Source organism: Liolophura sinensis, chromosome 1 (assembly GCF_032854445.1).
Source record: "Liolophura sinensis isolate JHLJ2023 chromosome 1, CUHK_Ljap_v2, whole genome shotgun sequence".
Classification (NCBI taxonomy): Eukaryota; Metazoa; Mollusca; class Polyplacophora; order Chitonida; family Chitonidae; genus Liolophura; species Liolophura sinensis.
The window spans coordinates 7,607,522-7,634,434 of NC_088295.1; the positions used below are offsets into that span (position 1 = coordinate 7,607,522).

The following is a 26,913-nucleotide window of genomic DNA, read 5'->3' on the forward strand; positions in this document are numbered from 1 at the left end:
TTTTAACAAGACGCAAAAACTAATTCAAATTTCCCGTCAGATCAATTCAAAAATTTTACATCAAGACCCGAAATTTCGTCCAAGGCTGAATTTCCTTCCACATCAAATATTTCCGGTCAAAGCACAAAATATCATCCATGACAAACGACCTAGTACGGTGAGGCGGAAAACAGGCCCGAGAGAGGTACAATAAGAAAGAGCAGATTTCAAAATCCCAGCACAGTTCTGTAAATTTCCTAATCGAAAATATAGCACTTGGTCGAATCACCCATAAAAGTTATGGGGCCATAAAAGAGATGGCTGCTTAGTAATAACCCGCCAAAATGCACTCTCGATCAAAAACGCCATTTTTTTTTCGTTCAAACGAGGCAATGTGCTTTTAATTTACACTATAAAGATCAACGTTAACCAGAAAATATCTTTACTGAATCTTTCATGTGTGTATTTCAACGTGCTGTCAAAGTTTCATTCTGGTTCACATGTAAAAAAATGAACTTTATAATGTGATCAGCTTCATCGTATTTTTACAAGTTTAAAATTCGTTTTTCGGTCATAATATTTCAGGCATCCTTCGTGGCACAGTGAACTTACGGAGTCACTATGGAGAGCAGGATGCATTTCCGGAAAGAGTTCGAGTTTGCTATCTTTTTTTTTGGCAACATGCTTCATGTGTGAAATAAGATATATGCATTAAATAAGTGTTATCATGAATTAGAATGGATCCTTGTTAAGATATGGTATTACCTAACGTTTGTCAACTACAGAGAAATCATACGTGAATCATTGTCCTCTAGCTATCATTAACGTTAGCATGTTATGCTTAGCCGTTGTAAAAGGCTAAACATTTGTTATACATTTATTTAACTGATTGGTGCATAACTGCGTGTTCATTCATTGTTCAGAAAGTTACATTTCTGGTGCCGTGATTTTCTCCACTCTACAGTGTCCGATACAGAAAGAAGATATTTCAGTGCGTCTAGAGCAGTCTACCATTTTCCGATTTTATGACCTTTTCTTCAGTGTACGCTTGGAGCTTTATAAGTCGCATGCTTGCCATATATTAGCAAAAGAAGAGTAAAACAGAATGTGCATCAGCATCTGTCACTCACAGCTATAGTCAGTTTCTCTTCTAGAGGTACACACTTTCTTGCACTGGTATCGATTCTCCGCCTTACCATACCAGGTCCTGGCTTGACTATTCAAGATCCGCGTTACTTCTAAAAATAACATATGGTTACGTGGTACATTTAGTATAACCGGGACAATAACCGGAACAGAAAACAATGATAGCAATGAAAATATGTTGATAAAATATGCTTATATGCTGATAACTAAAAATGGGTTTTTCTGCGCGCTTGCATTCAACAGATATCGAGCACGTTATGTGTATGTAGGGTTCTTTCCTGCACTCATGAATTATACTTTGTATAATATGGTGAAGGTCTCAGTTTATTAAGGCCTTTCAGTGGTGCATCTTCTCTTCCTACTGTAGCTGTTGATTCCTATCGTTCGTGTTGTTATATTTTAGCCTCTCCTGAATCGGTTTTCGCAGCCTCTATTCCCAAGTCATGTATATTTATATTCCGATTGAGACATTATAAGCCCATCAGCTTTCTCCCCCCCCCGCTCCCCTCCCGCATGAGCCAGCATTCACCAAAGTAATTACATAATGTTGTATTACATAACATGCTGTATTCTGTCATGAAATAAATCAATTCAAAAGTACACTGCCATAAACCATTTTAGAGCCGATGTACATAGATCCACCGGGAAACTTCACGGTCAGTTGGGTGAGATATGAAGCCGCACATTTTATGTTACAGCAATTCTGGCGGATAGAAAGGATACATGAGAGGAAATACTGAACCGTGGTCCTGGGAAAGGCTACATAGTATAGTTAATGTTGATTCTTAGGTGAGAAAAAAGTATAAAGGGGTATGATTAATTTTAGTGAAGGACAAGGCTGGAAAGTTTAAGGTGATAACAGAAATCTGGCTGAAGTACAGGCCACTACAGGTATTGGAGTGAATGTTAAATGTACCGAATCAAGATATGGGAGAATCTACACAGTGTAAAACAAAATTTGGAATCTTGGCTGGAGGAAAGACTACACAGTCATGCTTGATGTGAAATCCTGTCGGAGAGAAAGCCTACCCAGAATACATGTAGATGGGAATGTTGTATTCTATTGACAAGCTACGAAGTTCATCTGTTATAGTAGTGGTTGAATCTGAATGAGAGACTGGCTACACACCTTTAATGAGTCCATGGATAGCTACACACCTTTAATGAGTCCATGGATAGCTACACACCTTTAATGAGTCCATGGATAGCTACACACCTTTAATCAGTACATGGATAGCTACACACCTTTAATCAGTACATGGATAACTACACACCTTTAATGAGTGCATGTATAGCTACACACCTTTAATGAGTATATGGATAGCTACACACCTTTAATGAGTATATGGATAGCTACACACCTTTAATTAGTACATGGATAGCTACACACCTTTAATGAGTATATGGATAGCTACACACCTTTAATGAGTATATGGATAGCTACACACCTTTAATGAGTACATGGATAGCTACACACCTTTAATGAGTCCATGGATAGCTACACACCTTTAATGAGTCCATGGATAGCTACACACCTTTAATCAGTACATGGATAGCTACACACCTTTAATCAGTACATGGATAGCTACACACCTTTAATGAGTGCATGTATAGCTACACACCTTTAATGAGTATATGGATAGCTACACACCTTTAATCAGTACATGGATAGCTACACACCTTTAATCAGTACATGGATAGCTACACACCTTTAATGAGTACATGCATAGCTACACACCTTTAATGAGTCCATGGATAGCTACACACCTTTAATCAGTACATGGATAGCTACACACCTTTAATGAGTGCATGTATAGCTACACACCTTTAATGAGTATATGGATAGCTACACACCTTTAATCAGTACATGGATAGCTACACACCTTTAATCAGTACATGGATAGCTACACACCTTTAATCAGTACATGCATAGCTACACACCTTTAATGAGTATATGGATAGCTACACACCTTTAATGAGTACATGCATAGCTACACACCTTTAATGTGTAACTGTACTATTAACTCAGCCTACAGTAACTCTGTTCTGTGGATGGCAGGAGTAAATTTATTTATTTATTTGATTGGTGTTTTACGCCGTACTCAAAAATATTTCACTTATACGACGGCGGCCAGCATTATAGGGGGAGGAAACCAGGCAGAGCCCGGGGGAAACCCACGACCATCCACAGGTTGCTGACAGACCCAGGAGTAAATCATCATCTAACTACTCTGTTCAGTGGATGACAGGAGTGGGTAGAACTGGGATGACCGAGGTCCCAGATAAACAGCATGATACTGCGGGCACATATTTACATGTGTACCCGTGTAGACTACCGGCCCCAGAGACTGACCTGCTGATGTAACAGGGTGTCTATGCGATGGGCGGATACCTAACAGCCAATCCCTGTTCCCGCGCTGATTGATTCCATCCTCTACTCACCCGTCCTCAGTCCTATCGCTCCGGTTTTCAAGACTGTAGCGCTGCCAACAGTTCATTGGAGCGCAAACGCTTGCGGGAACGACAGGATTGTGGACGATTGTACTCGAGGTCTGCCTGTGAATCGCCAAACGTGATAGACGTATGTCTGAGTAGTACATACACAACGATCTGCCGGAGGGACTGACGAACTCTCACGATACCAATCCACCGAGATCATTTGGAGCGGCTGAACGGGTCATAGTTGCCAGAATATCGAGCAATTTGATCGTATCCGAGAACTCTAAACTGCTGGTCGAGAAGATCGTGTGTACCGTCTTAAACGCCATGGAAGGTACTTCAGCGATGACCACTGCCTCAGTTGTCCGGCAATACCAACAAATTTCGGGTAGGTGCCCTTTTTAATAATCTCAGATGTAATCACAGTTGTCTTCAAAACCACAAAAGACATGGAAATGTAAACAAAACTTTGCTATGAGCAAGATTAGCCTATTCTTGCTCTTCATATCACGTGCATATGTAACTACACGTGTAACTAATGGCATTGATTTAAACGTTCGTATTACACATAGCGCGACATATCTGTTTAATCGCAAACGCTAGGCATCGTGATGTGTCAAAGATAAAACATAAATCAGACGAGATTAATTTTCTCTTTCTTCTGTTTTCACTCTACTTAGTCGTATTACAGTGTGTAAGCCTAGAAAGGGCAACAGACAGGCTTCATGAGAGATAACACAGGGATTTGTGAGATTGTCTAACTGTTGTTATACAGCTTTTCTATTTTTTCTGTTTATCGCTAAATGAAGATGGGGCTCGAAGTGTTCACTAAGTATCTGCCAGGAAGAATGAAAATGTATAGTTCATTTGAAGAGTTCAATTTAACCAAGAGATAAGCCAGTGTGTAGATATACTGGTTTATTTTACCCGAATGCCCTGGCCCTGGCTTTTTCGTTGGGCTGTATGTAAGGCACGTTCCAGGTGGTCTCTCTGGACATCTTATCCTAATGAAATAAAAGTTCTCAAGCATAAGATTTATGTTTGCGCATGGTCTCTTGTGGGGAATTCCTTTCTAAAGAACGTTACCTAATCCACCGACTTGCCGTTAAATTGGACACATGCGTAAGTGCTTTCAATTCAAGCCGCGCATTAGCGAATGTGTCTATACTTCGACGCAAGCTCTCTCCAGGGTCGTCTCTCTGACAAGAACTAATACCACTACACAGTGAAACCGTCTTTCCTTAACGACATAGGATTCTCGCCATTCACCTACGGCAAGATCCAGATCACTGGAACATCCCACATGATTGTTTACGGCCACAGTTCAATTTAAACCCATTAGCCAGGGTCTGCCCCTGGGCTCAGGCCTGTCACTCCTGCCCCACCCATCTTCAGTTAAATTCAACTGGTTTTCCCTACACCGCTGTCTATAGATTGTCACTCTGTATAATATTCCTCCCTCTCAGAGTCTCTATCTAACACAGCGTACAAAACCCAATGGAGCGCGCTCGTCTAGAATCAATGTCACATAACGGAACAGCCGGCATATAGCATCTGTGCGGTCGCTGTGAGTTCAAGTCCAGCTCGTGCTGTCTTCCTCTTCAGCCGTAAGCGGGAAGGTCTGCCAGCAACCTGCGGAAGGTTGTGGGTTTCCGCCTTGCTCTGCCCGGTTTTCTCCCACCATAATGCTGGCCGCCGTCGTATAAGTGAAATATTCTTGAGTACGGCATAAAACACTAATCAAATAAATAAACAAATATAGCATCTGTATATGCGCCGCGTTTTTTTTTTTCAGGACTCTGTTTTCCCAAGACCCTAGAAAAGTTTCTGCTGCCAACAGTTTTGATACAGGCTTTGATAATCTCTTTGGGTTTCCAGTTACGTCCTGGATAAAGGTTCATCTCAGCACCTTCTGCCTGAATAGCTAAATGTAAGAAATGGCAATAGATTGAATGCGCAACTCAGTACTTTCTGCCTAAAAAGCTAAATGTAAGAAATGGCAATAGATTGAATGCACAACTCAGTGCTTTCTGCCTGAAAAGCTAAATGTAAGAAATGGCAATAGATTGAATGCGCAACTCAGTGCTTTCTGCCTAAAAAGCTAAATGTCAGAAATGACAATAGACTGAATGCACAACTCACTACTTTCTGCCTAAAAAGCTAAATGTAAGAAATGGCAATAGATTGAATGCACAACTCAGTACTATCTGCCTGAAAAGCTAAATGTAAGAAATGGCAATAGATTAAATGCACAACTCAGCACCTTCTGCCTGAAAAACTAAATCTAAGAAATGGCAATAGATTGAATGCACAACTCAGCACCTTCTGCCTGAAAAGCTAAATGTAAGAAATGGATATAGATTGAATGCACAACTTAGTACTTTCTGCCTGAAAAGCTAAATGTAAAAAATGGTAATAGACTGAATACACATCTCGATAATTATTGCTTAAAATCTAAATGCATAAAAAACCAAACGATTAACATCAATACTTGTTTTTATGCTGCTGTGGAAGAGTCCGATGGCGTTTTAACTCCGCATTATCCGAGTACTTTTTATTGCGTGCTGTTCAGGATGGCGCCGCCTATGTAACGGTCTAACCCACTGCTGCAGTAAATCATAATGTACCTTACCAGCCTAGGATGATCAACAAGAAAACACATTAAGCCTGTTCATCCATGTAGTCAGTTACCCCATTATACGACCCTTAAGTAATGTGATACGGGTAATGAAAATAAATTCGGGTACTAAATACTGGTACTCTGTATCTGTTCAACGGAACGTTATGAATGCGTTATGAATGCCCTCCCATTGATGTAAAATCGCTTTCAGATTTATTGCGCTTGCTAAGGCAACATTACCAAGCCATATTAGGATGTAAAACTGAATACCACCGTGTAAGTTAAATGTTCTTGAGTACGACGTTAATCCCCAAAGGAATAAATAAACAAATACAATAAAGATGAATGGTGTTGTCGACCAAGGATGGCTTTAGTTGTGAGGAGAGGCTTCATATCAGCGCTTGACAGCTCATTATTACAGCATTTCACGTGATGTCCCTTTCGCACACGCCCAGCCGTCTATATGTAGCGCCTGTATACAGTAGCTGTGTCTGTCTGCTGTACAGGAGCTGTATGAGATTCCAGTAGAAGGGCTGCATCTGCGGACAATATCAACCAGACGATCCGGTGTTTACATAGTCCTTATCGGATTGACCTTCCAGACTTGTCAGTTTTCATCAATGAACACATAAAATACAAGTATAAATATATTTATCGACTGACTCAGCACTACGTCAGGTAAATAGTACTAATTGAGACCAGCAATCACCCCCTCCACCCCCCTCTCCGAACTCACCCCAAAGCTACTGGTCTCCTTATGATACAGTTGCTTGTAGGGGGAAATTCCACAAAAGGAAGGAAAAGAGTGATGGTGAATATGATATATTATAACTATTTATGGAAATAATAGAAGCACAATATAATTCTTTTGTTTGTTCGACGTTATTGGCATATATAACCCCTATAACAGACACAGTTTTTGTATACATACACAACTAAAGCCAATGAATTAATTACACATACGCTCTGCCGCGAAGCTGTTTTAATTCCATCCCTATCACTAATCTTTTCATGCCCGCAGGTTATTTCTTCATCTCAGTCAGGGCAGAAATACTGGCGACAAATATGTGTTTTCTATGAATTTCAAGTCTTGTAATACTGGCTTTGCAGTCGTTAGAATTTTATGAACGTAATGCCAGCGTAGAAGGACAAGCTCCAAGCTGTTAACTGTAATAAAAAGATAATTGTCATAAAAATCAATTTCCCTTTCGTTATCAGCCGCAGTTAACCTGAGATTTCATTTTTTCGGGGAGAGACAGAAGTGGGGAATATGCATGTTGTCATTATGCTGTATGTAAGTCCTGCCACAGAATACAGACCTTCCTGTCTCTTCACATCCTCTATACTAGCTAAATGACGCAATGTATGTCGACTCCGAAGTCATTGCACTGCAGACACAAGAAAGTCGCTGAATAACGCACCCGTCTTATACAGTTGTGACAGCATAGAAAACAACAGTGGCTGAATCACGCAACCGTCGCATACAGTTGTAACGGCAAAGAAAATAACTGTCGCTGATTCACACAACTGTGTCATACAGCCGTAATAACAGAAAGTGAATCACACGACCGTGGCTTACAGTCGTTTCAGCAAAGGAGGTAACAGCGGCTGAATCGCGTGGCAATCAAATAAGTCGTAACACAGCGTCTGAATCACGCATCTGTGACTTACAGCCATTACAATGAAGGCGATAACAGCGGTTGAATCACGCACCCTCCAGTACAAGGTAACAGCTCAGTCGATAACAGTGATAAATGACATGTTACGCAACATATAACAGTGGCTAAATGGCGTACCCATCAAATACAGCCGTAACAGATCAGAAAAATACGGAATTACGCCGGCGTCGGCTACAGGCGTAACAGCGCACAAGATAACAGCAGCAGACAACAGTGTTTGATTCACGCAGAATATGGTCGTAGTAGAACAGGAGATAACAGTGCTGAATCGCACAGGTGTCGGATACATCCATAAGAGCGGCTAAACAAATGTACCAATCGAGTAAAACCTACAGATGAGAAATTAAAGTACGCCTTCGTCGGCTATGGCCGTAACAGCGCATGAGATAACAGCGCAGCAGACAGCGGCGGTTGAATCACGCAGAACACAGGCGTAACAGCACAGGAAATAACAGTGGCTGAATTACACAGCCATCGAGTACGCCTAACAGCGGCTGAAGCATGTGCCAGTCGAACATGCCGTTACAGAAAAATACAACGTCTACTCTGAATCACGCCACTGTCAGTCACAGCTGATACAGCACAGGATAAAACAACGTTTGAATCACGCGTCCGTTGAATACAGTCGTAGCAGGGCAGGGAATTTCACCCCCCCTCCCCCAACCCAACCCACCCCAACCCCCCAACCACCCATACCCCCCAACCCCCTCCCACCAAACCAAACCCACCCCCCAACCCCACCCCCACCTTGCAAACGAATCTGGTCAAGGGACATACTCCTTACAGCGCATGAGCCACTCTCTTCCTTTCGCTTTACATCACTGCCACTAGTATCAAATTTTTAACAGAAATCTTGAACAACGCCGAGGTCACTGGGATCATCGTGATGAGGCAGGGAATGAAGTAAGAAAATGATTCTCTTTATCCAGAGTATGTACAACATGATTCTAACCCAGACCTGAAACAATTTTATTGATGAATGTTGATTAAATAGTTCCGCGGGAGGAGACAAGTGATGAGACTAAGCCAAAGCAGGCCTACCTGCGTCTCGCAGGATCCAAAGATCAAGCTTGTCTATTGGTGGCAGTGATCTAAAGAGAAAGGTAAAGAGCCACGCATACTCTATAATGAGTATGGTCTAGAGGGTGTACAGTGGGAAACAGTTTCGGTACTAACTCTCTTAATTATATTAAAGTGCAAACGAATTGTAAATATACCCAATTCTTTCACTCTTATGTAAAATAAATGTTTATTATACGTGCAGTACATAGGTAGCTGTACCATACTTTTCCACATATATGTGTATACACATGCGGCTCCTGGAATACCACGGTATTACCGCTATCAACACTACAGAAAACAGCCGGCCATTTGTGTAATAAACGACAAAAAATTTCGAAATATTGATGTGAAATGTCCTTTGGAATTATAATGTCATGGGCTGGCTATAGAGTAAATGATATGGTGCCATCTGTGATGTAATGTTGAGTAGGAGGCGCTTGTATAGGGCCTACCCTGTGACATCCCTAGAGTTATTTCCTACCCTGGCTTGCTTACCTTTTTCAGTATCGTGTAAGATCTTATACAACATCGTTTATAATTTAACACTAAAAATTTATGGAAAACAAGTTGATGGAGAAAATCAGCCAGCTAGAGAAATCTCGCTCGTGCGCGGCTAATAAACATGCCATGTGGTGGGCGGAGAGCATCTCTGCCAGCCGGTCTATTACCAGAAGCTTTATCGAAGATGACCTGTGTGAAAAACCATGACCTTTAATTGGCAAACCCTGCGGCAATATTGCCTTATCATACATCATCTGCTGAAAAAGTTCATTTGCAGTTCATATGAGTAAGCTTCAAGTTGATTTACTCTGCCACTCTCCTGAAATCCCATCACTGGCAAACCTTACCCCATGTGCATGGCAAACCTTACCCCATGTGCATTGGCAAGCCTTACTCCATGTGCATTGGCAAACTTTACAACATGTGCATAGGCAAACCTTACCCCATGTGCATGGCAAACCTTACTCCATGTGCATTGGCAAACCTTACCCCATGTGTACTGGCAAACTTTACCCCATGTGCATAGGCAAACCTTACCCCATGTGCATTGGCAAATCTTAACCCATGTGCATTGGTAAACCTTACCCCATGTGCATTGGCAAACCTTACCCCATGTGCACTGGCAAAACTTACCCCATGTGCACTGGCAAACCTTACCCCATGTGCATTGGCAAACCTTACCCCATGTGCATCGGCAAACCTTACCCCATGTGCATTGGCAAACCTTACCCCATGTGCATAGGCAAACCTTACCCCATGTGCATTGGCAAACCTTACCCCATGTGCATAGGCAAACCTTACCCCATGTGCATTGGCAAACCTTACCCCAAGTGCATTGGCATACCTTACCCCATATGCATAGGCAAACCTTATCCCATGTGCATAGGCAAACCTTACCCCATGTGCACTGGCAAACCTTACCTCATATGCATTGGCAAACCTTACCCCATGTGCACTGGCAAACCTTACCTCATATGCATTGGCAAACCTTACCCCATGTGCATTGGCAAACCTTACCCCATGTGCATAGGCGAACCTTACCCCATGTGCATTGTCAAACCTTACCCCATGTACATTGGCAAACCTTACCCCATGTGCATTGGTAAGCCTTACCCCATGTACATTGGCAAACTTTACCCCATATGCATTGGCAAACCTTACCCCATGTACATTGGCAAACCTTACCCCATGTACATTGGCAAACCTTACCCCATGTGCATTGGCAAACCTTACCCCATGTGCATTGGCATACCTTACCCCATGTGCATAGGCAAACCTTACCCCATGTGCATTGGCAAACCTTACCCCATGTGCACTGGCAAACCTTACCCCATGTGTATAGGCAAACCTTACCCCATGTGCACTGGCAAACCTTACCCCATGTACATTGGCAAACCTTATCCCATGTGCATTGGCAAACCTTACCCCATGTGCATAGGCGAACCTTACCCCATGTGCATAGGCAAACCTTACCCCATGTGCACTGGCAAACCTTACCTCATATGCATTGGCAAACCTTACCCCATGTGCACTGGCAAACCTTACCTCATATGCATTGGCAAACCTTACCCCATGTGCATTGTCAAAACTTACCCCATGTGCATAGGCGAACCTTACCCCATGTGCATTGTCAAACCTTACCCCATGTACATTGGCAAACCTTACCCCATGTGCATTGGTAAGCCTTACCCCATGTACATTGGCAAACTTTACCCCATGTGCACTGGCAAACCTTACCCCATGTGTATAGGCAAACCTTACCCCATGTGCACTGGCAAACCTTACCCCATGTACATTGGCAAACCTTACCCCATGTGCATTGGCAAACCTTACCCCATGTGCATAGGCGAACCTTACTCCATGTGCATTGTCAAACCTTACCCCATGTACATTGGCAAACCTTACCCCATGTGCATTGGTAAGCCTTACCCCATGTACATTGGCAAACTTTACCCCATATGCATTGGCAAACCTTACCCCATGTACATTGGCAAACCTTACCCCATGTACATTGGCAAACCTTACCCCATGTGCATTGGCAAACCTTACCCCAAGTGCATTGGCATACCTTACCCCATGTGCATAGGCAAACCTTACCCCATGTGCATAGGCAAACCTTACCCCATGTGCACTGGCAAACCTTACCCCATGTGTATAGGCAAACCTTACCCCATGTGCACTGGCAAACCTTACCCCATGTGCACTGGCAAACCTTACCCCATGTGCACTGGCAAACCTTACCCCATGTACATTGGCAAACCTTACCCCATGTGCATTGGCAAACCTTACCCCATGTGCATTGGCAAACCTTACCCCATGTGCATAGGCGAACCTTACCCCATGTGCATAGGCAAACCTTACCCCATGTGCACTGGCAAACCTTACCTCATATGCATTGGCAAACCTTACCCCATGTGCACTGGCAAACCTTACCTCATATGCATTGGCAAACCTTACCCCATGTGCATTGTCAAACCTTACCCCATGTGCATAGGCGAACCTTACCCCATGTGCATTGGCAAACTTTACCCCATATGCATTGGCAAACCTTACCCCATGTACATTGGCAAACCTTACCCCATGTACATTGGCAAACCTTACCCCATGTGCATTGGCAAACCTTACCCCAAGTGCATTGGCATACCTTACCCCATGTGCATAGGCAAACCTTACCCCATGTGCACTGGCATACCTTACCCCATGTGCATAGGCAAACCTTACCCCATGTGCACTGGCAAACCTTACCCCATGTGCACTGGCAAACCTTACCCCATGTGCATTGGCAAACCTTACCCCATGTGCACTGGCAAACCTTACCCCATGTGCACTGGCAAACCTTACCCCATGTGCACTGGCAAACCTTACCCCATGTGCATTGGCAAACCTTACCCCATGTGCATTGGCAAACCTTACCCCATGTGCACTGGCAAACCTTACTCCATGTGCACTGGCAAACCTTACCCCGTGTGCATCGGCAAACCTTACCCCATGTGCATAGGCAAAACTTACCCCATGTGCACTGGCAAACCTTACCCCATGTGCACTGGCAAACCTTACCCCATGTGCATTGGCAAACCTTACCCCATGTGCACTGGCAAACCTTACCCCATGTGCACTGGCAAACCTTACCCCATGTGCACTGGCAAACCTTACCCCATGTGCATTGGCAAACCTTACCCCATGTGCATTGGCAAACCTTACCCCATGTGCACTGGCAAACCTTACTCCATGTGCACTGGCAAACCTTACCCCGTGTGCATCGGCAAACCTTACCCCATGTGCATTTCACTCATTTTACAGTCGTTCATGAACTTCATTTTGTTTTGCATGACCTTTAGGTTGATGGTTTGTAAGTACATCTTTTATATGTCTTCTGACAAAGAAATCGCAATGGTTCTTGTGTAATTTCTAAACAATTTCTGCCCTACTCGTGAGGTAGCTTGTGTTACGGCATGGTTTATGTTATATCGTGACTTATTGTGAGAGGTGTGTTATGCCGTGTCGTGAATTAAAGATATATGTGTTAGGCTGTGTTGTGACTAATTGTGAGATTTGTGCTATGCTTTGACGTGAGTCATTGCGAGATGCGTGTTATGCCGTGTCGTGAGTTTGTGAGGCGTGTGTTATGCTTTGTCGAGACTCATTGTGAGACGTGTGGTATTCTTTGACGTAAGTTATTGTGAGACTCGTGTTAGGCTTTGACATGTCATTGTAAGATGCGTTTTATGCCGTGTGTTGAGTTTGTTGTGACTCATTGTGAGACCTGTGTTATTCTTTGGCGTGAGTCATTGCGATATGTGTGTTATACCGTGTCGAGAGTTTGAGAGATATGTGCTATGCTTTCTTGGGACTCATTATTAGACGTCTGTTATGCCGTGTATTGAGTTTGTGAGACGTGTGTTATGCTGTTGTGCATCATTGGGAGACGTGTGTTACGCTGTTGTGCATCACTGGGAGATGTGTGTTATGTTTTAACCTGAGTCATTGTGATGTGCGTGTTATACTTTGTTGTGTATCATAGCTAGATGTGTGTTATGCCGTGTCGTGAGTCAGTGTGCTATGCCTTGACGTAAGTCATGGTGATATGTTTGTGTCGCGAGTCATTGTGATGTGCGTGTTATGCTTTGTTGTGACTCATTGTGGGACGTATGTTATATGCTTTCTTGTGAGTCATTTTGAGATGTTTGTTATTCCTTGTCGTCAATCATTGCGAGATGTGTGTGATGTTCTGTCGTCGTTGTAAGTTCTGCTTTGTCGTGCGGAATTGTGACTTGTGTTTCGCCCTGTGCTTAGCTTTTGTGGAATATGTTCCACATGCTGCAATGTGAGTTTCTGTGAAATTTGTGTTGTCAGCTATGTGATGTGTTGGCTAGGCTTTGTCGTGAGGAAGATTTGTACGTCACTTGGCTATTTTCCCAACATCGACCTGTCAAGTAAATTCGGCTCTCTAGGCTGTCATACCAGGCGTAATTTTGCGCATTAGTCTCATTCATATGTACATAAATCACAAGGCTGTTAGCGGGGTAAACCAGAAAATTCCGCCAACATTGCGTACAATTCGGATTTATCTATTTTTGTCGTGTTTGAGCAAAACAACCGATGTCCTTGAGACAGATGTAGGGTTAGAGTTACACGTCGAGGGTTCGGTGTTTTCCGGAACCAAAGCTAGTGAGGTTGTGAGAAGACGGCGGAGGCAGAGACCGCATGACTTCTTTGACGTACTGCAGCATCCTGTCGTCTTAACGTCAGCTTCTATCCAATATCAAGTAAACAAACTATTTCCAGCTTTTTCTCTTAAGCTCATATGTCCTATAGCTTATTCAATGAAGGCGTTGCCATAGTGATCTGAAAGTGTGCTTAATTTCACCATGGTTATGGCTGATATATTGGAATAAAGAAACAGGGTATCACAGGACAGGGTGCCTTCCCTGGTTCAAACGGGTAAAACACTGACTTGTTTAGATGGTCCATACACAAATCGGGTTACAACTCATATGCAGCTTTCGCTGTGTCGGCTGCGGCCTTAAGCCAGGCAATCGATCATGTACCTGGCAAAGGATGATGGTTTATTACGGGCACTCCTGTTTACCATGACTCATAAGCTTCATCACCTTCAAAGTTTTGAGTATGGTGCTAAAAACGAATCAAGTAAAAGTAAATAAACACTGTCATGTCATACCAGAAGGCTAGTACAAGGCTAGATGTGCTCATTGTTTCTGTCAAGCCATACCAACAAGGTAACACAGAAGCACCTGTGGCATGTAATGTGACGATGTGCTCAGTGTTTCTGTCACGCCATACCAACGGGATAATACAGGAGCGCGTGTGGCATGTAATGTGACGATGTGCTCATTGTTTGTGGTCACGCCATACCAACGGGATAATACAGGAGCGCGTGTGGCATGTAATGTGACGATGTGCTCAGTGTTTGTGTCACGCCATACCAACGCGATAATACAGGAGCGCGTGTGGCATGTAATGTGACGATGTGCTCAGTGTTTCTGTCACGCCATAACAGCAAGGTAAAACAGGAACGTGTGTGGTATGTAATGTGACGATGAGCTCAGTGTTTTAGTTGTGCCATACGAGCAGGGTAATACATGAGCTCGTGTAACATGTAATATGATAATGTGCCCAGTGTTTCTGTCACGACATACATGTACTAGCAAGGTAATACAGGAGAGCGTGTAGCATGTGATGTGACAACCTACCCATTGTTTCTGGAATATCGTACTAACATGCTAAGCAGACATGCCACACCTCAACTTGTGCTTTAGATGCAAGGTTCGATTTGAGTTTCATCCAGTATCGTGAATGAACAAAGCATGGCCTGGGAGGAAATAAGCCAGCCTCTGGCTGGGCTGGCTGTATAAGCCATGGATCAAAGTGTCAGGCTGCGGTGGGCTTTCCATCTATTACACGTCCTCAAACAGGACGGAAAATAAATAATCGGCTGGACAGGCCTAAGGGAAAATTAAAATTTGTGAATAAAAGCGAAAGTAAATGAGACTGCGCTAAATATTTAGATTCAACCAGTATGATAAAAGGGGGCTAACATTCTTTTAAATGTTTTTTGCTTTTGTCTGAAAGCTGTTATGAAATCCACCTAATATCTATAGTTCGGCTCAGTGGAGAAGTCACCTAATCATGTCTCTAGATGGACAGGTGCATTGAAAAAATGACAAATTATGTCTATATTGGTCGACTTAGGGGGAGAAAAGAAGTCTACCCAGTATAGACATTGCCGAATCTTGTCTCTATATTTCGGGTCAGTGAAAAAAATGACCCAATCATATCCGTATGTCAGCTCAGTGTAAACATTGTCTAGTCATGTCTCTATACATGTCGGCTCAGTGGAGAAATTGTGGGGTCATTTCTGTACATATCGGCTCTTTGGAAATACTGCCGAATGTCACCAATTGCCGAATCATGTCTCTGTGAACTAGCTCAGTTGAGAAATTGTCGAGTCAAGCATCTATAGATCGGCTCAGAGTAGACATTGCTGAAACATGTCTATGTCTATCGGCCCGGAGGAAGCAGTGTCGAATCATGTCTCTACAGATCGATCCAGAGGCCACATTGCCGAATCATGCCTCTGCCGATCGACTCAGAGGAGACACTGGTGAATCATGTCTCTGCCGATCGGCTCAAAATACACATTGCCGAATCATGTCTCTACAGATCGATCCAGAGGCCACATTGGCGAATCATGTCTCTGCCGATCGACTCAGAGAAGGCATTGCCGAATCATGTCTCTGCCGTACGGCTCAAAATACACATTGCCGAATCATGTCTCTGCTCGTCCGATGTCTCTTTTTTCTTGCAGTCTGGTCCAGCAGTTTCTCTGTGTTAATTAAAAACTGTTTCGGCAGTTTGTTCGTGGAATTGGTGGTAGTAATTTGCTCGTCTTACATTTAGTTGGATTTCCTAGTGCCTTCCTGGTCAGTATCATCGACGTTATCTGATGGCTGACCACAAAACAGACATGTTATCGTAGGACCTGCTGTAACTACCGAATACAACTTTGTAAGTGTATTAGTGTAAGTAGGGCTCTTATTGCTGAACACGCATACACTAAACATGGGTACTGTACGACGTGCTCTAACTATAGCACAAACATTATTACTGTAAGTATTTCTTTATTTGATTGGTTTTTTACGAATACATCACGAGCATTATTACTGTAAGGAATTCTCTTATTGTTGAACACAACAACACATGTACACTGGACATTGTTACCATAGGAAGTGGTCTAACTGCCGAATGCATCACGAGCATTATCACTGTAAGGAATGCTCTTATTGTTGAACACAACAACACATGTACACTGGACATTGTTACCGTAGGACGTGGTCTAACTGCCGAATACATCACGAGCATTATTACTGTAAGGAATGTTGGACACGGCAACACGTGCACACTGGACATTGTTACCGTAGGACGTGCTCTAACTATAGTATACAACACAAACATTATTACTGTAACGAGCCTTCTTATTGCTGAGGGATCGTAAGCCTATATTGATTGTAAATCACTAAGAACACAATCGTAGTCTTAGTTAACAATCAACAACCCTGGAACAAAGGGATCGAAAGCTAGTTGTAATTTACAATCAGAAATGTAAATTAACGTTATCTCCCCTAAATTAACCTTAAAAACAAATACTTGCCTTTGGTAGCCATAGGTAGACTGCCTATTAGTAGTTTTGTACTCGGTTTGCAAAGATGTGCAATTTAATTGCTTCAAAGAATTGTTACGATCTTTCTCACATGTTGTGGTTAGCTGTTGAATCTTTATTATGTAGAACTCTTTTCAAAATGAAGGGAAAAAAGTTACTGACTGGTATATTTCTCATTTACACAGACCACCATTGCGAACCAGTGAACTTTGAAAAACAATCGCCGTCGTATGTCCGAAAAGTAACAATCACCTTACAGTTCCTTCGTACAAGAGTGTGTCGGTTGCAAGATTAGGCCACGATCACTCCTAGTGATTTACAATCAACTTAGGTTTATGATGCCTTTGTACAAGCGGCTCCTGAGTCACAAGTGTAGACTGGACTTGTTGTAGACTGGTGATTGTATGACGTGCTCTAACTGCCGAATGCACCTCTCAACCCTGACCCGTTGAAATTCAATACATTCGTTTGGCACGTGGGGTGTGCTTTTTTTTTTTGGTTGCCGTTTGATTCATTGCGCTAGGTCATGTACATATAGTTAATGTTTTTGTTGTGATGACGCTTGATTCAATCACCGACAGAGGGCTGCACTTGAGGCGTGAACATTGTTGTGTCACTCCTGTGTCAGCGAGAGGCGGAACTTCTAAGTAGCAGGTCATTATCATGTTACCCCACAAAATTACGTTTTTGATGTGGTGGTCTTTAGAGGTGGGTCTCGTTACGGTAGCTGGAGCGTGGCAGTCCTAATTTGTCAATACTGAAAGCGCGACGCGGCTGGTCTGTGCAGGTCGAACTCACACCTCCGGACACAATGAAATGGCTTCACAGATGGAAACAAAACAGCCAACGGTTTTCGGTGTGAGAATATCGAGTGACAAAGGTTTTCGTCGATGTGTTGGAAATATGCACGCAGGGACATTTTCGCTATTTCCGCTAATAGCCATTTTGTCGAGACACACAGCTTACTGGAAGACTTTTAATCCGTGACTGTAATAACCGAGTCCACTTCTTGGCTCTGTAATATCGGTTACCATTAATTCATGACTACGTATTAACAATTTAGGCACTTCATTGTTCTGCAATAGTCGAGTCCAGCGTTTCATGTTTATGTAATAGCCAGTTCTGACACTTCATAGTTCTGCAGTAGTCAACTCCATGACTTCTTGGTTCTGTATTAACCGATTCCAGCACTTTATGGTTCCGTCATAACCGATTGCAGCATGGTTCTGATATAGCTGACGTCAGCATTTCAGGGCCCAGTCATAGTTGACCTCAGCGTTCGATGATTCTCTTATAGCTGGTTTTAGCACCCCGTAGTTCTCATAAAACTGACTATAGTAACATTATGGTAATGTTATAGCGGATCGTCACAGATCGAGGACAACAGACCGCGACCTAGCCTAATAACAGAGAAACATTATGAATGGTAAGTACATATTTCCCTTCATATACTTTGTATCCTAGTTCTGTTCAATTCCATATACTAACAGGTCGCTGATATGAGCTTTGTTCAACACGAGACCAGACAGTGTTAGACAATAGATAAAGGTTAATTTCCAGCCAGAGTGTGATATTCGATGTCATTATACCTTATATATTGATTCTGCACTTGCCTTAGCTGTTGATCAGCGATGAAAGAATGGTTGTTCTCTGTGAAAGCAATCATGACCTGATATTCTCCTAACTAAGCTCAGGTTAGATTATGTCGGTTTGGTAATACTTTCCTCTCACTTACACTTCCTTCAAGCTGAATTTGTGGATAAATAGTACCACATTCATCAACGGAACTATGAGTAAATTGGATTTGTCCGCATGAATGTCGACCAATAGTTCCAGATACACCAACAGATGTGCAGGCAATTGTGCTGTATGCATCCGAATATAGACAAATAGTGCCGAATAGACAACTGTGCTAAATGTACCAAGAAAGCTATAGAAAATTGATTGACTTGATTTGTGTCTTACGCTACACTCAAGAATGTTTCACTTATATGACGGCGGCCAGCAGTGTAGTGAGAGGAAACCGGACAGAGCATGGGGGAAACCCTCTACCATCTGGAGGTTTCTGCCAGACCTTCTCACGTACGATCGGAGAGGAAGGCAGCATGTACTGGACTTGAACTCACAGCGAACGCATTGGCGAGAAATCCTTGTGTAGAAAATTGAGATGTTAAGACAGAGGAGAAAACAAAAAACGTGGATAAGTGTAGACAATAATAGTGCATAGACGGACAGGGACGTACATAAAATAGTGTTGGATGTACCGATGTACCAACACAAATGTGCACAATTCTAGTGACAATACACACACATAACACTCGGTGTACTATGAGAAACATAGAAATGTCTATAGATACATGTATATTTGACTAATAATTTGGACTGTAATAGCAGAAATATGTTGGAATAATAGAAAATTGTGTTGAATAGATGATTGCAATTACTGACAAATAGTTTTGAATGTACCAAATGTAGATTAGATAATCAAACACGAGATGAAACGGGGTTAGTGCTACTCTGGCTCTTTTGGTCATTGTGGCTTTTTAATTGGCTAAGAGCAATGAGAGAATCAGAGGCACATGCATGGGCTTGCAAATGTGCTAGATGTGCTCTGACAGGAGTGTAGACAAGATGATGATAATAAAAAGCCAATTGGTATATTGTGGTTATATGTCATCCAAAGCTTACATGTAGCTCGTAAGGGTAATGACGCCTCAATTTGCTACCCTATCACGTCTTGACGTACGACTCATGCAAGGGTTACTCGTATAAGCCACCAAAAATACATTGTTACACTGTCTTGGGGGAAAATCACAAGTTATCTTAACCATTGCCAGTATGTTATAAAAAAACCAACTGTCACACTGACAATGGTTGACTAGCAACTGTCACGTTGTCTTAAAGTTACTCATTGGTTGATTATGAATTGTGTGATAGAAAAACTGTCAGACAATGTGGGGAACAGGCCCATCGGTTACCACTATAGACTCTACGTGTGACAAAAAAATCCGACAGCCATCTCATGACGTGATTGAACGGAGACCTTTAGGCTTTTGTGTAGTCCATAACCAGGTGCCAAATGGTTGTTATATATTAATACCATGTCGGTGGAACTCTTCAGGCTTATTGCTGTAAACAAATGGTAACTGCATGGTATTTTCTGTATGCAAAATGGTAACTGCATAGTAACTTCTGTAAATACAAGATACGCCTACTGCCAGTTTATGTTTAACTGACAAATGCTAAACCAAGTCGGCATAATTAAGACTGAATTTAGACCATATTTTGGTGACTTGTCTGGAACAAGGTCAATGGTTTTTATCAAAAAGAAAAAAAATTATGATCACAAAACTTGTGTCGCATTGTAAGCAGCATGTCATGACATTGTGTCAAGGTCATCTGACAGTGGTGGACGTGAGATGGCGCATGGATTTTAGACGCCCGCCAACGGGCTGCATTGTGGGTGTGTGATGGACAGTTTTATTCCACTGGAGTTAGTCTTCCTAAGTGGTGCAATTATCTAGGAATTTAATTTGTTTATTTCGTTGTGTAATGGAATGACACGTAATGTCAACAGTTTTTCCTGCTGAAAAGAATTAGTACTAGCAATGAACATCCGATTTTTTTTACTTTTTACAAAGTGGTTTAATGACCGTTGTGCTTTCGTCTCTGATAGGCAGCCCGCATGTTTATATTTGTTGAGTATTTCCACAGAGACCCGCATCGTAAAAAAGTCAGATTCTAAATTCGCCTCCCTGTAATTACTTTCACTTGAGTCATTGTTTTCTCCACTTTTCTGGGGCGGGGGTGATGGGCTACTTGACGAGAATTGTAAATCACGGTATACCCTAGTGACTGACTCGACATGTAAACCTATCACTGACACACAGTTTATTGTACATAAACAAAACACAGTTAGTTATCTTTCTTGTAACCGTAATCGTAAAAGAGGAAACATTGTGTTCTAGTGATTAGTTTAATGTAATACACTAGTATTTCTAAGATTCCTAATGATGGTAAAATAAAGTTCGGAAGTATCTATGTCAAAATAAATCTTTCGTGTCTCGGAGTTACACTTCTCGTTCATTACATTAAGCATTACTGGTTTTAATACAAGAGGGGTCCTCCGTAGCTCAGTTAGTTAGCCCGCTAGTGCAGCGTAATGGCTCAGGAGCCTCTCACCTATGTGGTCGCTGTGAGTTCAAGTCCAGCTCATGCTGGCTTCCCCTCCGGCCGTAAGTGGAAAGGTCTTTCAGCAACCTGCGGATGGTCGTGGGTTTCCGCCAGGCTCTGTCCGGTTTCCTTCCACCATAATGCTGGCCGCCGTTGTATAAGTGAAATATTCTTGTGTACGGCGTAAAACACCAATAATACAACAACCAATTAAATAAATAAATAGTAGAAGAGGCTGTTGTTGTTGTTGTATATGATATAGTGGTAGTAGGCCTATTGAATGATCCTACAGCAAATCTTTTATCAACTTTTGCGAATGACCATGACAAAACTGCACAGTTAACAAGTATCTGAATTTGATATAAAAGAAAGTGACGGCAAAAAAAACATTTCATGCCAGACACTGCACGTGTATGACACCATATGTGGTTGTCGATTAACTGAGGATTGGTTTGTCTGGTTGAAATGTCACCAAAGTTCAGCACGATTCAGGGAATAAGAGATGATGTATGACTCTCGACCCAAATTTGTCTTTTACCGTCCAGATTATTATGTGCTTGATACGGAATTGAGCTAACCACACACTTAGTGTTAAAAGCCTGAATGGCCAGATATTCGGACCGGTTTAACATTTAGTTGTTGGAGGCAGGAAGCCACGTGTATTTATCGCAAAGGCTGATTGTACATGTACCGTGCAGCCCACTCGCTGATGTATATACATGCACCGCCCACACCACACGCTGTATATACATGTACCGCCCACACCACACACTATATATACATGTACCGCCCACACCAGACGCTGTATGTACATGTACCGCCCACACCAGACGCTGTATGTACACGTAACGCCCATACCATATGCTGTATGTATATGTATCACCCAAACCACTCGCTAAATGAACATGTACCGCTGAATCCACACGGTGTATGTACATGTACAGCTCAAACCACATGCTGTATGTACATGTACCGCCCAAACCACACGCTGTATGTACATGTACCTCCCAAGCCACACGCTGTATGTACACGTAACGCCCATACCACATGTACGTGTATCCCCCCAAACCACACGCTGAATGAACATGTACAGCTGAAACCACAGGCTCTATGTACATGTACCGCTCAATCCACACGCAGTATGTATATGTACCACTCAGACCATACGCAGTATGTACATGTACTGCCTAAGCCAGACGCTGTATGTACATGTAACGCCCATACCACATGCTGTATGTACATGTATCACCCAAACCACACGCTGTATGAACATGTAGCACTCAAACCATACGCAGTATGTACATGTACCGCCCAAGCCAGACGCTGTGTGTACATGTAACGCCCAAGCCAGACGCTGTATGTACATGTAATGCCCATACCACATGCCGTATGTACATGTAACGCCCATACCACATGCTGTATGTACATGTACTGCCCAAACCACACGCTGTATGTACATGTACCGCCCAAACCACACGCTGTATGAGCATGTGCCGCTCAACTCACAGGCTTTATGTACATGTACTGCTCAACCCACATGCTGTATGTAGATGTACCGCTCAATACTCACACTGTATGAGCATGTACCGCTCCACCTTCACACACACTGTATGTACATGTACCGCCCAAAATTGGTTTATCTGGTTGAACAGTCACATACATGCAAGGTGTATGTACATGTACCGGCCAACTCACACGCTGTACGTATATGTGCTACTCAACCCATACGCTGTATGTACATGTATCGCTCAACCCACTTGATGGGTTGAACCAAACATGGTCCTGTCTCCGTCCGAGTAACTCTCGGTATTTACCACCCTACCCACATTTCATATATATGCGCTTCGGTGGCCTAATGGTTAGAACGTCCGCCTCGAAGTCGCGATACCCTGGAATCTCGGTTCGGGTCATACCAAAGCCTTTAGGAAAGGCACTTGCAGCTGCCTCGCTTGGGGCTCAGCACTGAAAAGTCAGAGCTACGAAACGTGGCTGGTTGGCCCGGTGTCAGTATAATGTGACAGGCTGGGATGTCATGTCTGGTGTCTTGGGCATGATACTTCTGTGGCAGCAGCAATTTGGCGGCATGAACTCACCCTGCAACAAGAAGACATAATATGTGTACACACACCTAATGGCTCCTCGTCGTCATATGACGGAAAAATTGTTAAGTACAACGTTAGACCCCAAGTATACATTTGGTATTTACAAATAGAGTCATATACGTGGTATTTACCACCAGGACTATCAGTAGTATTTTCCGATAGAGTCATATACGTGGTATTTACCACCAGGACTATCAGTAGTATTTTCCGATAGAGTCATATACGTGGTATTTACCACCAGGACTATCAGTAGTATTTTCCGATAGAGCCATATACGTGGTATTTGTCACGCGGACTATCAGTAGTATTTTCCGATAGATTTTTTTTTTTTTTTTTTTTTTTTTGATTGGTGTTTTACGCCGTACTCAAGAATATTTCACTTATACGACGGCGGCCAGCATTATGGTGGGTGGAAACCGGGCAGAGCCCGGCGGAAACCCACGACCATCCGCAGGTTGCTGGCAGACCTTCCAGAAGAAGCCAGCATGAGCTGGTCTTGAACTCACAGCGACCGCATTGGTGAGAGGCTTCTGGGTCACAACGCTGCGCTAGCGCGCTAACCGACTGAGCCACGGAGGCCCTTTTCCGATAGAGCCATATGCGTGGTATTTACCACACGGATCACCAATATGGTCGCATACCTGTACTTGGTATTTACCACCCAGATCACTAATAGGGTCACATACCTGTACGTGGTATTTACCACCCGGATCACCAATAGGGTCACATACATGTACGTGGTATTTACCACCCGGATCACCAATAGGGTCACATACATGTACGTGGTATTTACCACCCGGATCACCAATAGGGTCACATACATGTACGTGGTATTTACCACCCGGATCACCAATAGGGTCATATACATGTACGTGGTATTTACCACCCGGATCACCAATAGGGTCGCATACATGTACGTGGTATTTACTACCCGGATATTAGGTAGAATTTTCCGATCAGGCCACATGCGTAGTAATTAACCACGGAGCCACATGTCATAAATGTATCGCCCAACCCAGCCTTGCTATTTACTGACCAATCACACGTGTTCTTGACTGGCGGAAACAAAGTCTATTTGCTTGCACTGCTGAATGTTGTTAGGCCTATGTAAATGAAGCCTCGATCACCGTTACATATCCTGTCTCTATCCCTGCGGGTCATTCATTCAATAGACTGTCTGTCATTAATTCTGGTAAGTGTCGAAAACCGGCATTAAACAATTTGTTGTCACGTGCTGTGTGCTTATAACGTAGTCCGTTGTCACCTGGAATGGCCTTGTCAGTGTCTATGGCAGTTATTAGGGTCAGATCAGTTCGATCAGCTGTAAAGGTAGCAAGACACATACACAGGCAAACTTTAGAACCGTCACGGATTTCTAACCGCAAACCTGTCTCAACCAATCAGATGACGTTGTCATCTTCTCAATGGCTTTCACAAACGCATATCAAAGAGATTTGCCATTTTTTTATCGATACGGTCATATATCTGCAAAACGATATTGGTTCTGTCAGTTAGGATATATGATATATGAGGCCATTTGCAGACGTGAGCAGATCGAACGGAATTAGGAGCAGGCTGAAGACTTCAGGGTATAAAGCGTCCCTCGAATAGTCGATTATCATTATCCAGCCCATGTTAAGGCTATTCATTATCATTATTCAGCCAGTGTTAAAGCTAATCATTTTCATTACCCAGCTCATGTTAAGGCTGGTCATTCTCATTATTCAATTCATGTTAAAGCTAGTCATTCTCAGCATTCACCCTATGTTAAGGCTGGTCTTTTTCATTACCCAGCTCTTGTTACTGTTAGTCATTTTGACTATCCAGCTCACGTTAAGGTTAGTCATTCTCATTACCAAGTCCATGTTAAGTCTAGTTAATTACATTTGTCCAGTCAGCGGCACGGAAAGTTATGAGTGTTAGAAATCACTTTCTCCTTTTTTGGGCGTTTGTGTTATGTCAAGAGCAATTTGGGGCAATCCAAAATGACAACTTGTGCGTTACATTTATCTACTGATCACATACATGTAGCTGACTTGAATAACATGTCTCCAAGATTTCACATCTACAGTTTTTTGTCATATCGTATATATTTAGAGATAGAACCGAAATTCCACTACCCTCTACGTAAATTACACTGAGCAACCATGTACATCCTATATTGATCTCTCTTGTCAATGTACAGTTTCTTTCAGGTTCATCTGAAAATATCCAGCAATTCGGACTTTCAAAGGCTGTATACATTTAGTTTCTGAGTTGCTGCATATATTCTCTGTGATTTTACATTGTTCGTTATGTCTTACCTCATCCTCTTCACCAACTGATGCTTGCACGAACTCCTGTCAGTACTAAAAATCCAGTAGACCCCAAGGATATTCCCAAGCATTTTCGTTAATCTAAGGTATATAGATGACACGTCATAAACTTTCCTAAACTATTGCTTTTCCGTGCCCCTGGAGATGACATGTCTGACATGTTTTTCCCATTGTACCACTTAATGCCAGAAGTATATTTTAATTGAACCAATTAATCTCAATTCACCCATAGTTCGTGGATTACCAACCACCTCAAGCACAAAGCAATCATAAAACAATACAGTGGAGTATTTTATTGCTCATCATCATTTTTACAACTGCAGCATTGCAAATCATAAAGTATGGAAGCCAGTAGGGGATCTTTCGTTAATACGTTACATCCTCGTTCTAATGAGACAAGGTACATGGATCTTCTTTGTCACCTGTAAATCCGATCTTACGTCCGTCCCTTCGTCCGTTTGTGCGCCTCCTCTCGTTACATAGATTTTTTTTGACAGCTGTAAACCCTATCTTACGTTCGTCTATTCGTCGCTTCTTGCGCCTCTTCTAGGTACATGGATCTCTTTTGTCATCTGTAAACCCGATCTTACGTCCGTTTCTTTGTCCGTTAGCGCGTCCTTTCTAATACATGCATCTTTTTTGTCAGCATGGATCTTTTTTCCGTCCGCCTGTTTGTCCGCCTGTCCGTCCGCCTGTCCGCTCGTCTTTGTGCCTCTCTGTGAATCTTTTCCACGCCCTATGAAGGTAATGGCTGGTGACATGAATCTGAATCTTGAGTGACAGTTTTGTTATCTATTGCATTTGTACACTGCTGAGTCGATTAGTATCCCAACTGTTTTGGCCTCTTTCTCTGCATCCGGAAATAACCTGCGTGTCAGTCGTAGGCATTGAAAAACAATCTTGACTGTGCAGTATCTCAGTTCCACTAGAGTCTGAGAGTTGTTATCTGTTGGGTTTATTACTGTAGTCTGTCTTTTTATCCACCTTTGACTAGTACTGGCAGGAATTTAAAACTACAGATTTTACGGGTATTTTTTCGTCTCTTCGTGTGCCACCATTTACTGGCGGTATGAATCTGAATTTTGTAGTTATCTGTTCATACTGGTTTTGATTCCTTGTTCGCGCACCAATATACTAGTTAAACTCACTTATTTCTCAACAGTAAGGCTAAATCGTGACAAGTTTTTAACACAGGTGACAACGTTATTATCGTATTAAT

General features: G+C 42.6%; 1 protein-coding gene across 1 annotated transcript in view; it reads left to right on the forward strand.

Annotated features, from left to right (window-relative positions):
- The first annotated feature begins 3,654 nt into the window (after positions 1-3,654).
- Positions 3,655-26,913, forward strand: part of LOC135481972 (synaptotagmin-15-like) — an 82,416-nt gene continuing 59,157 nt past the window's right edge. The window contains exon 1 of the mRNA XM_064761767.1: positions 3,655-3,952. Coding sequence (XP_064617837.1) covers positions 3,892-3,952 — 61 coding nt within the window. The 5' untranslated portion in view covers positions 3,655-3,891. The remainder of the gene's footprint in view (positions 3,953-26,913) is intronic.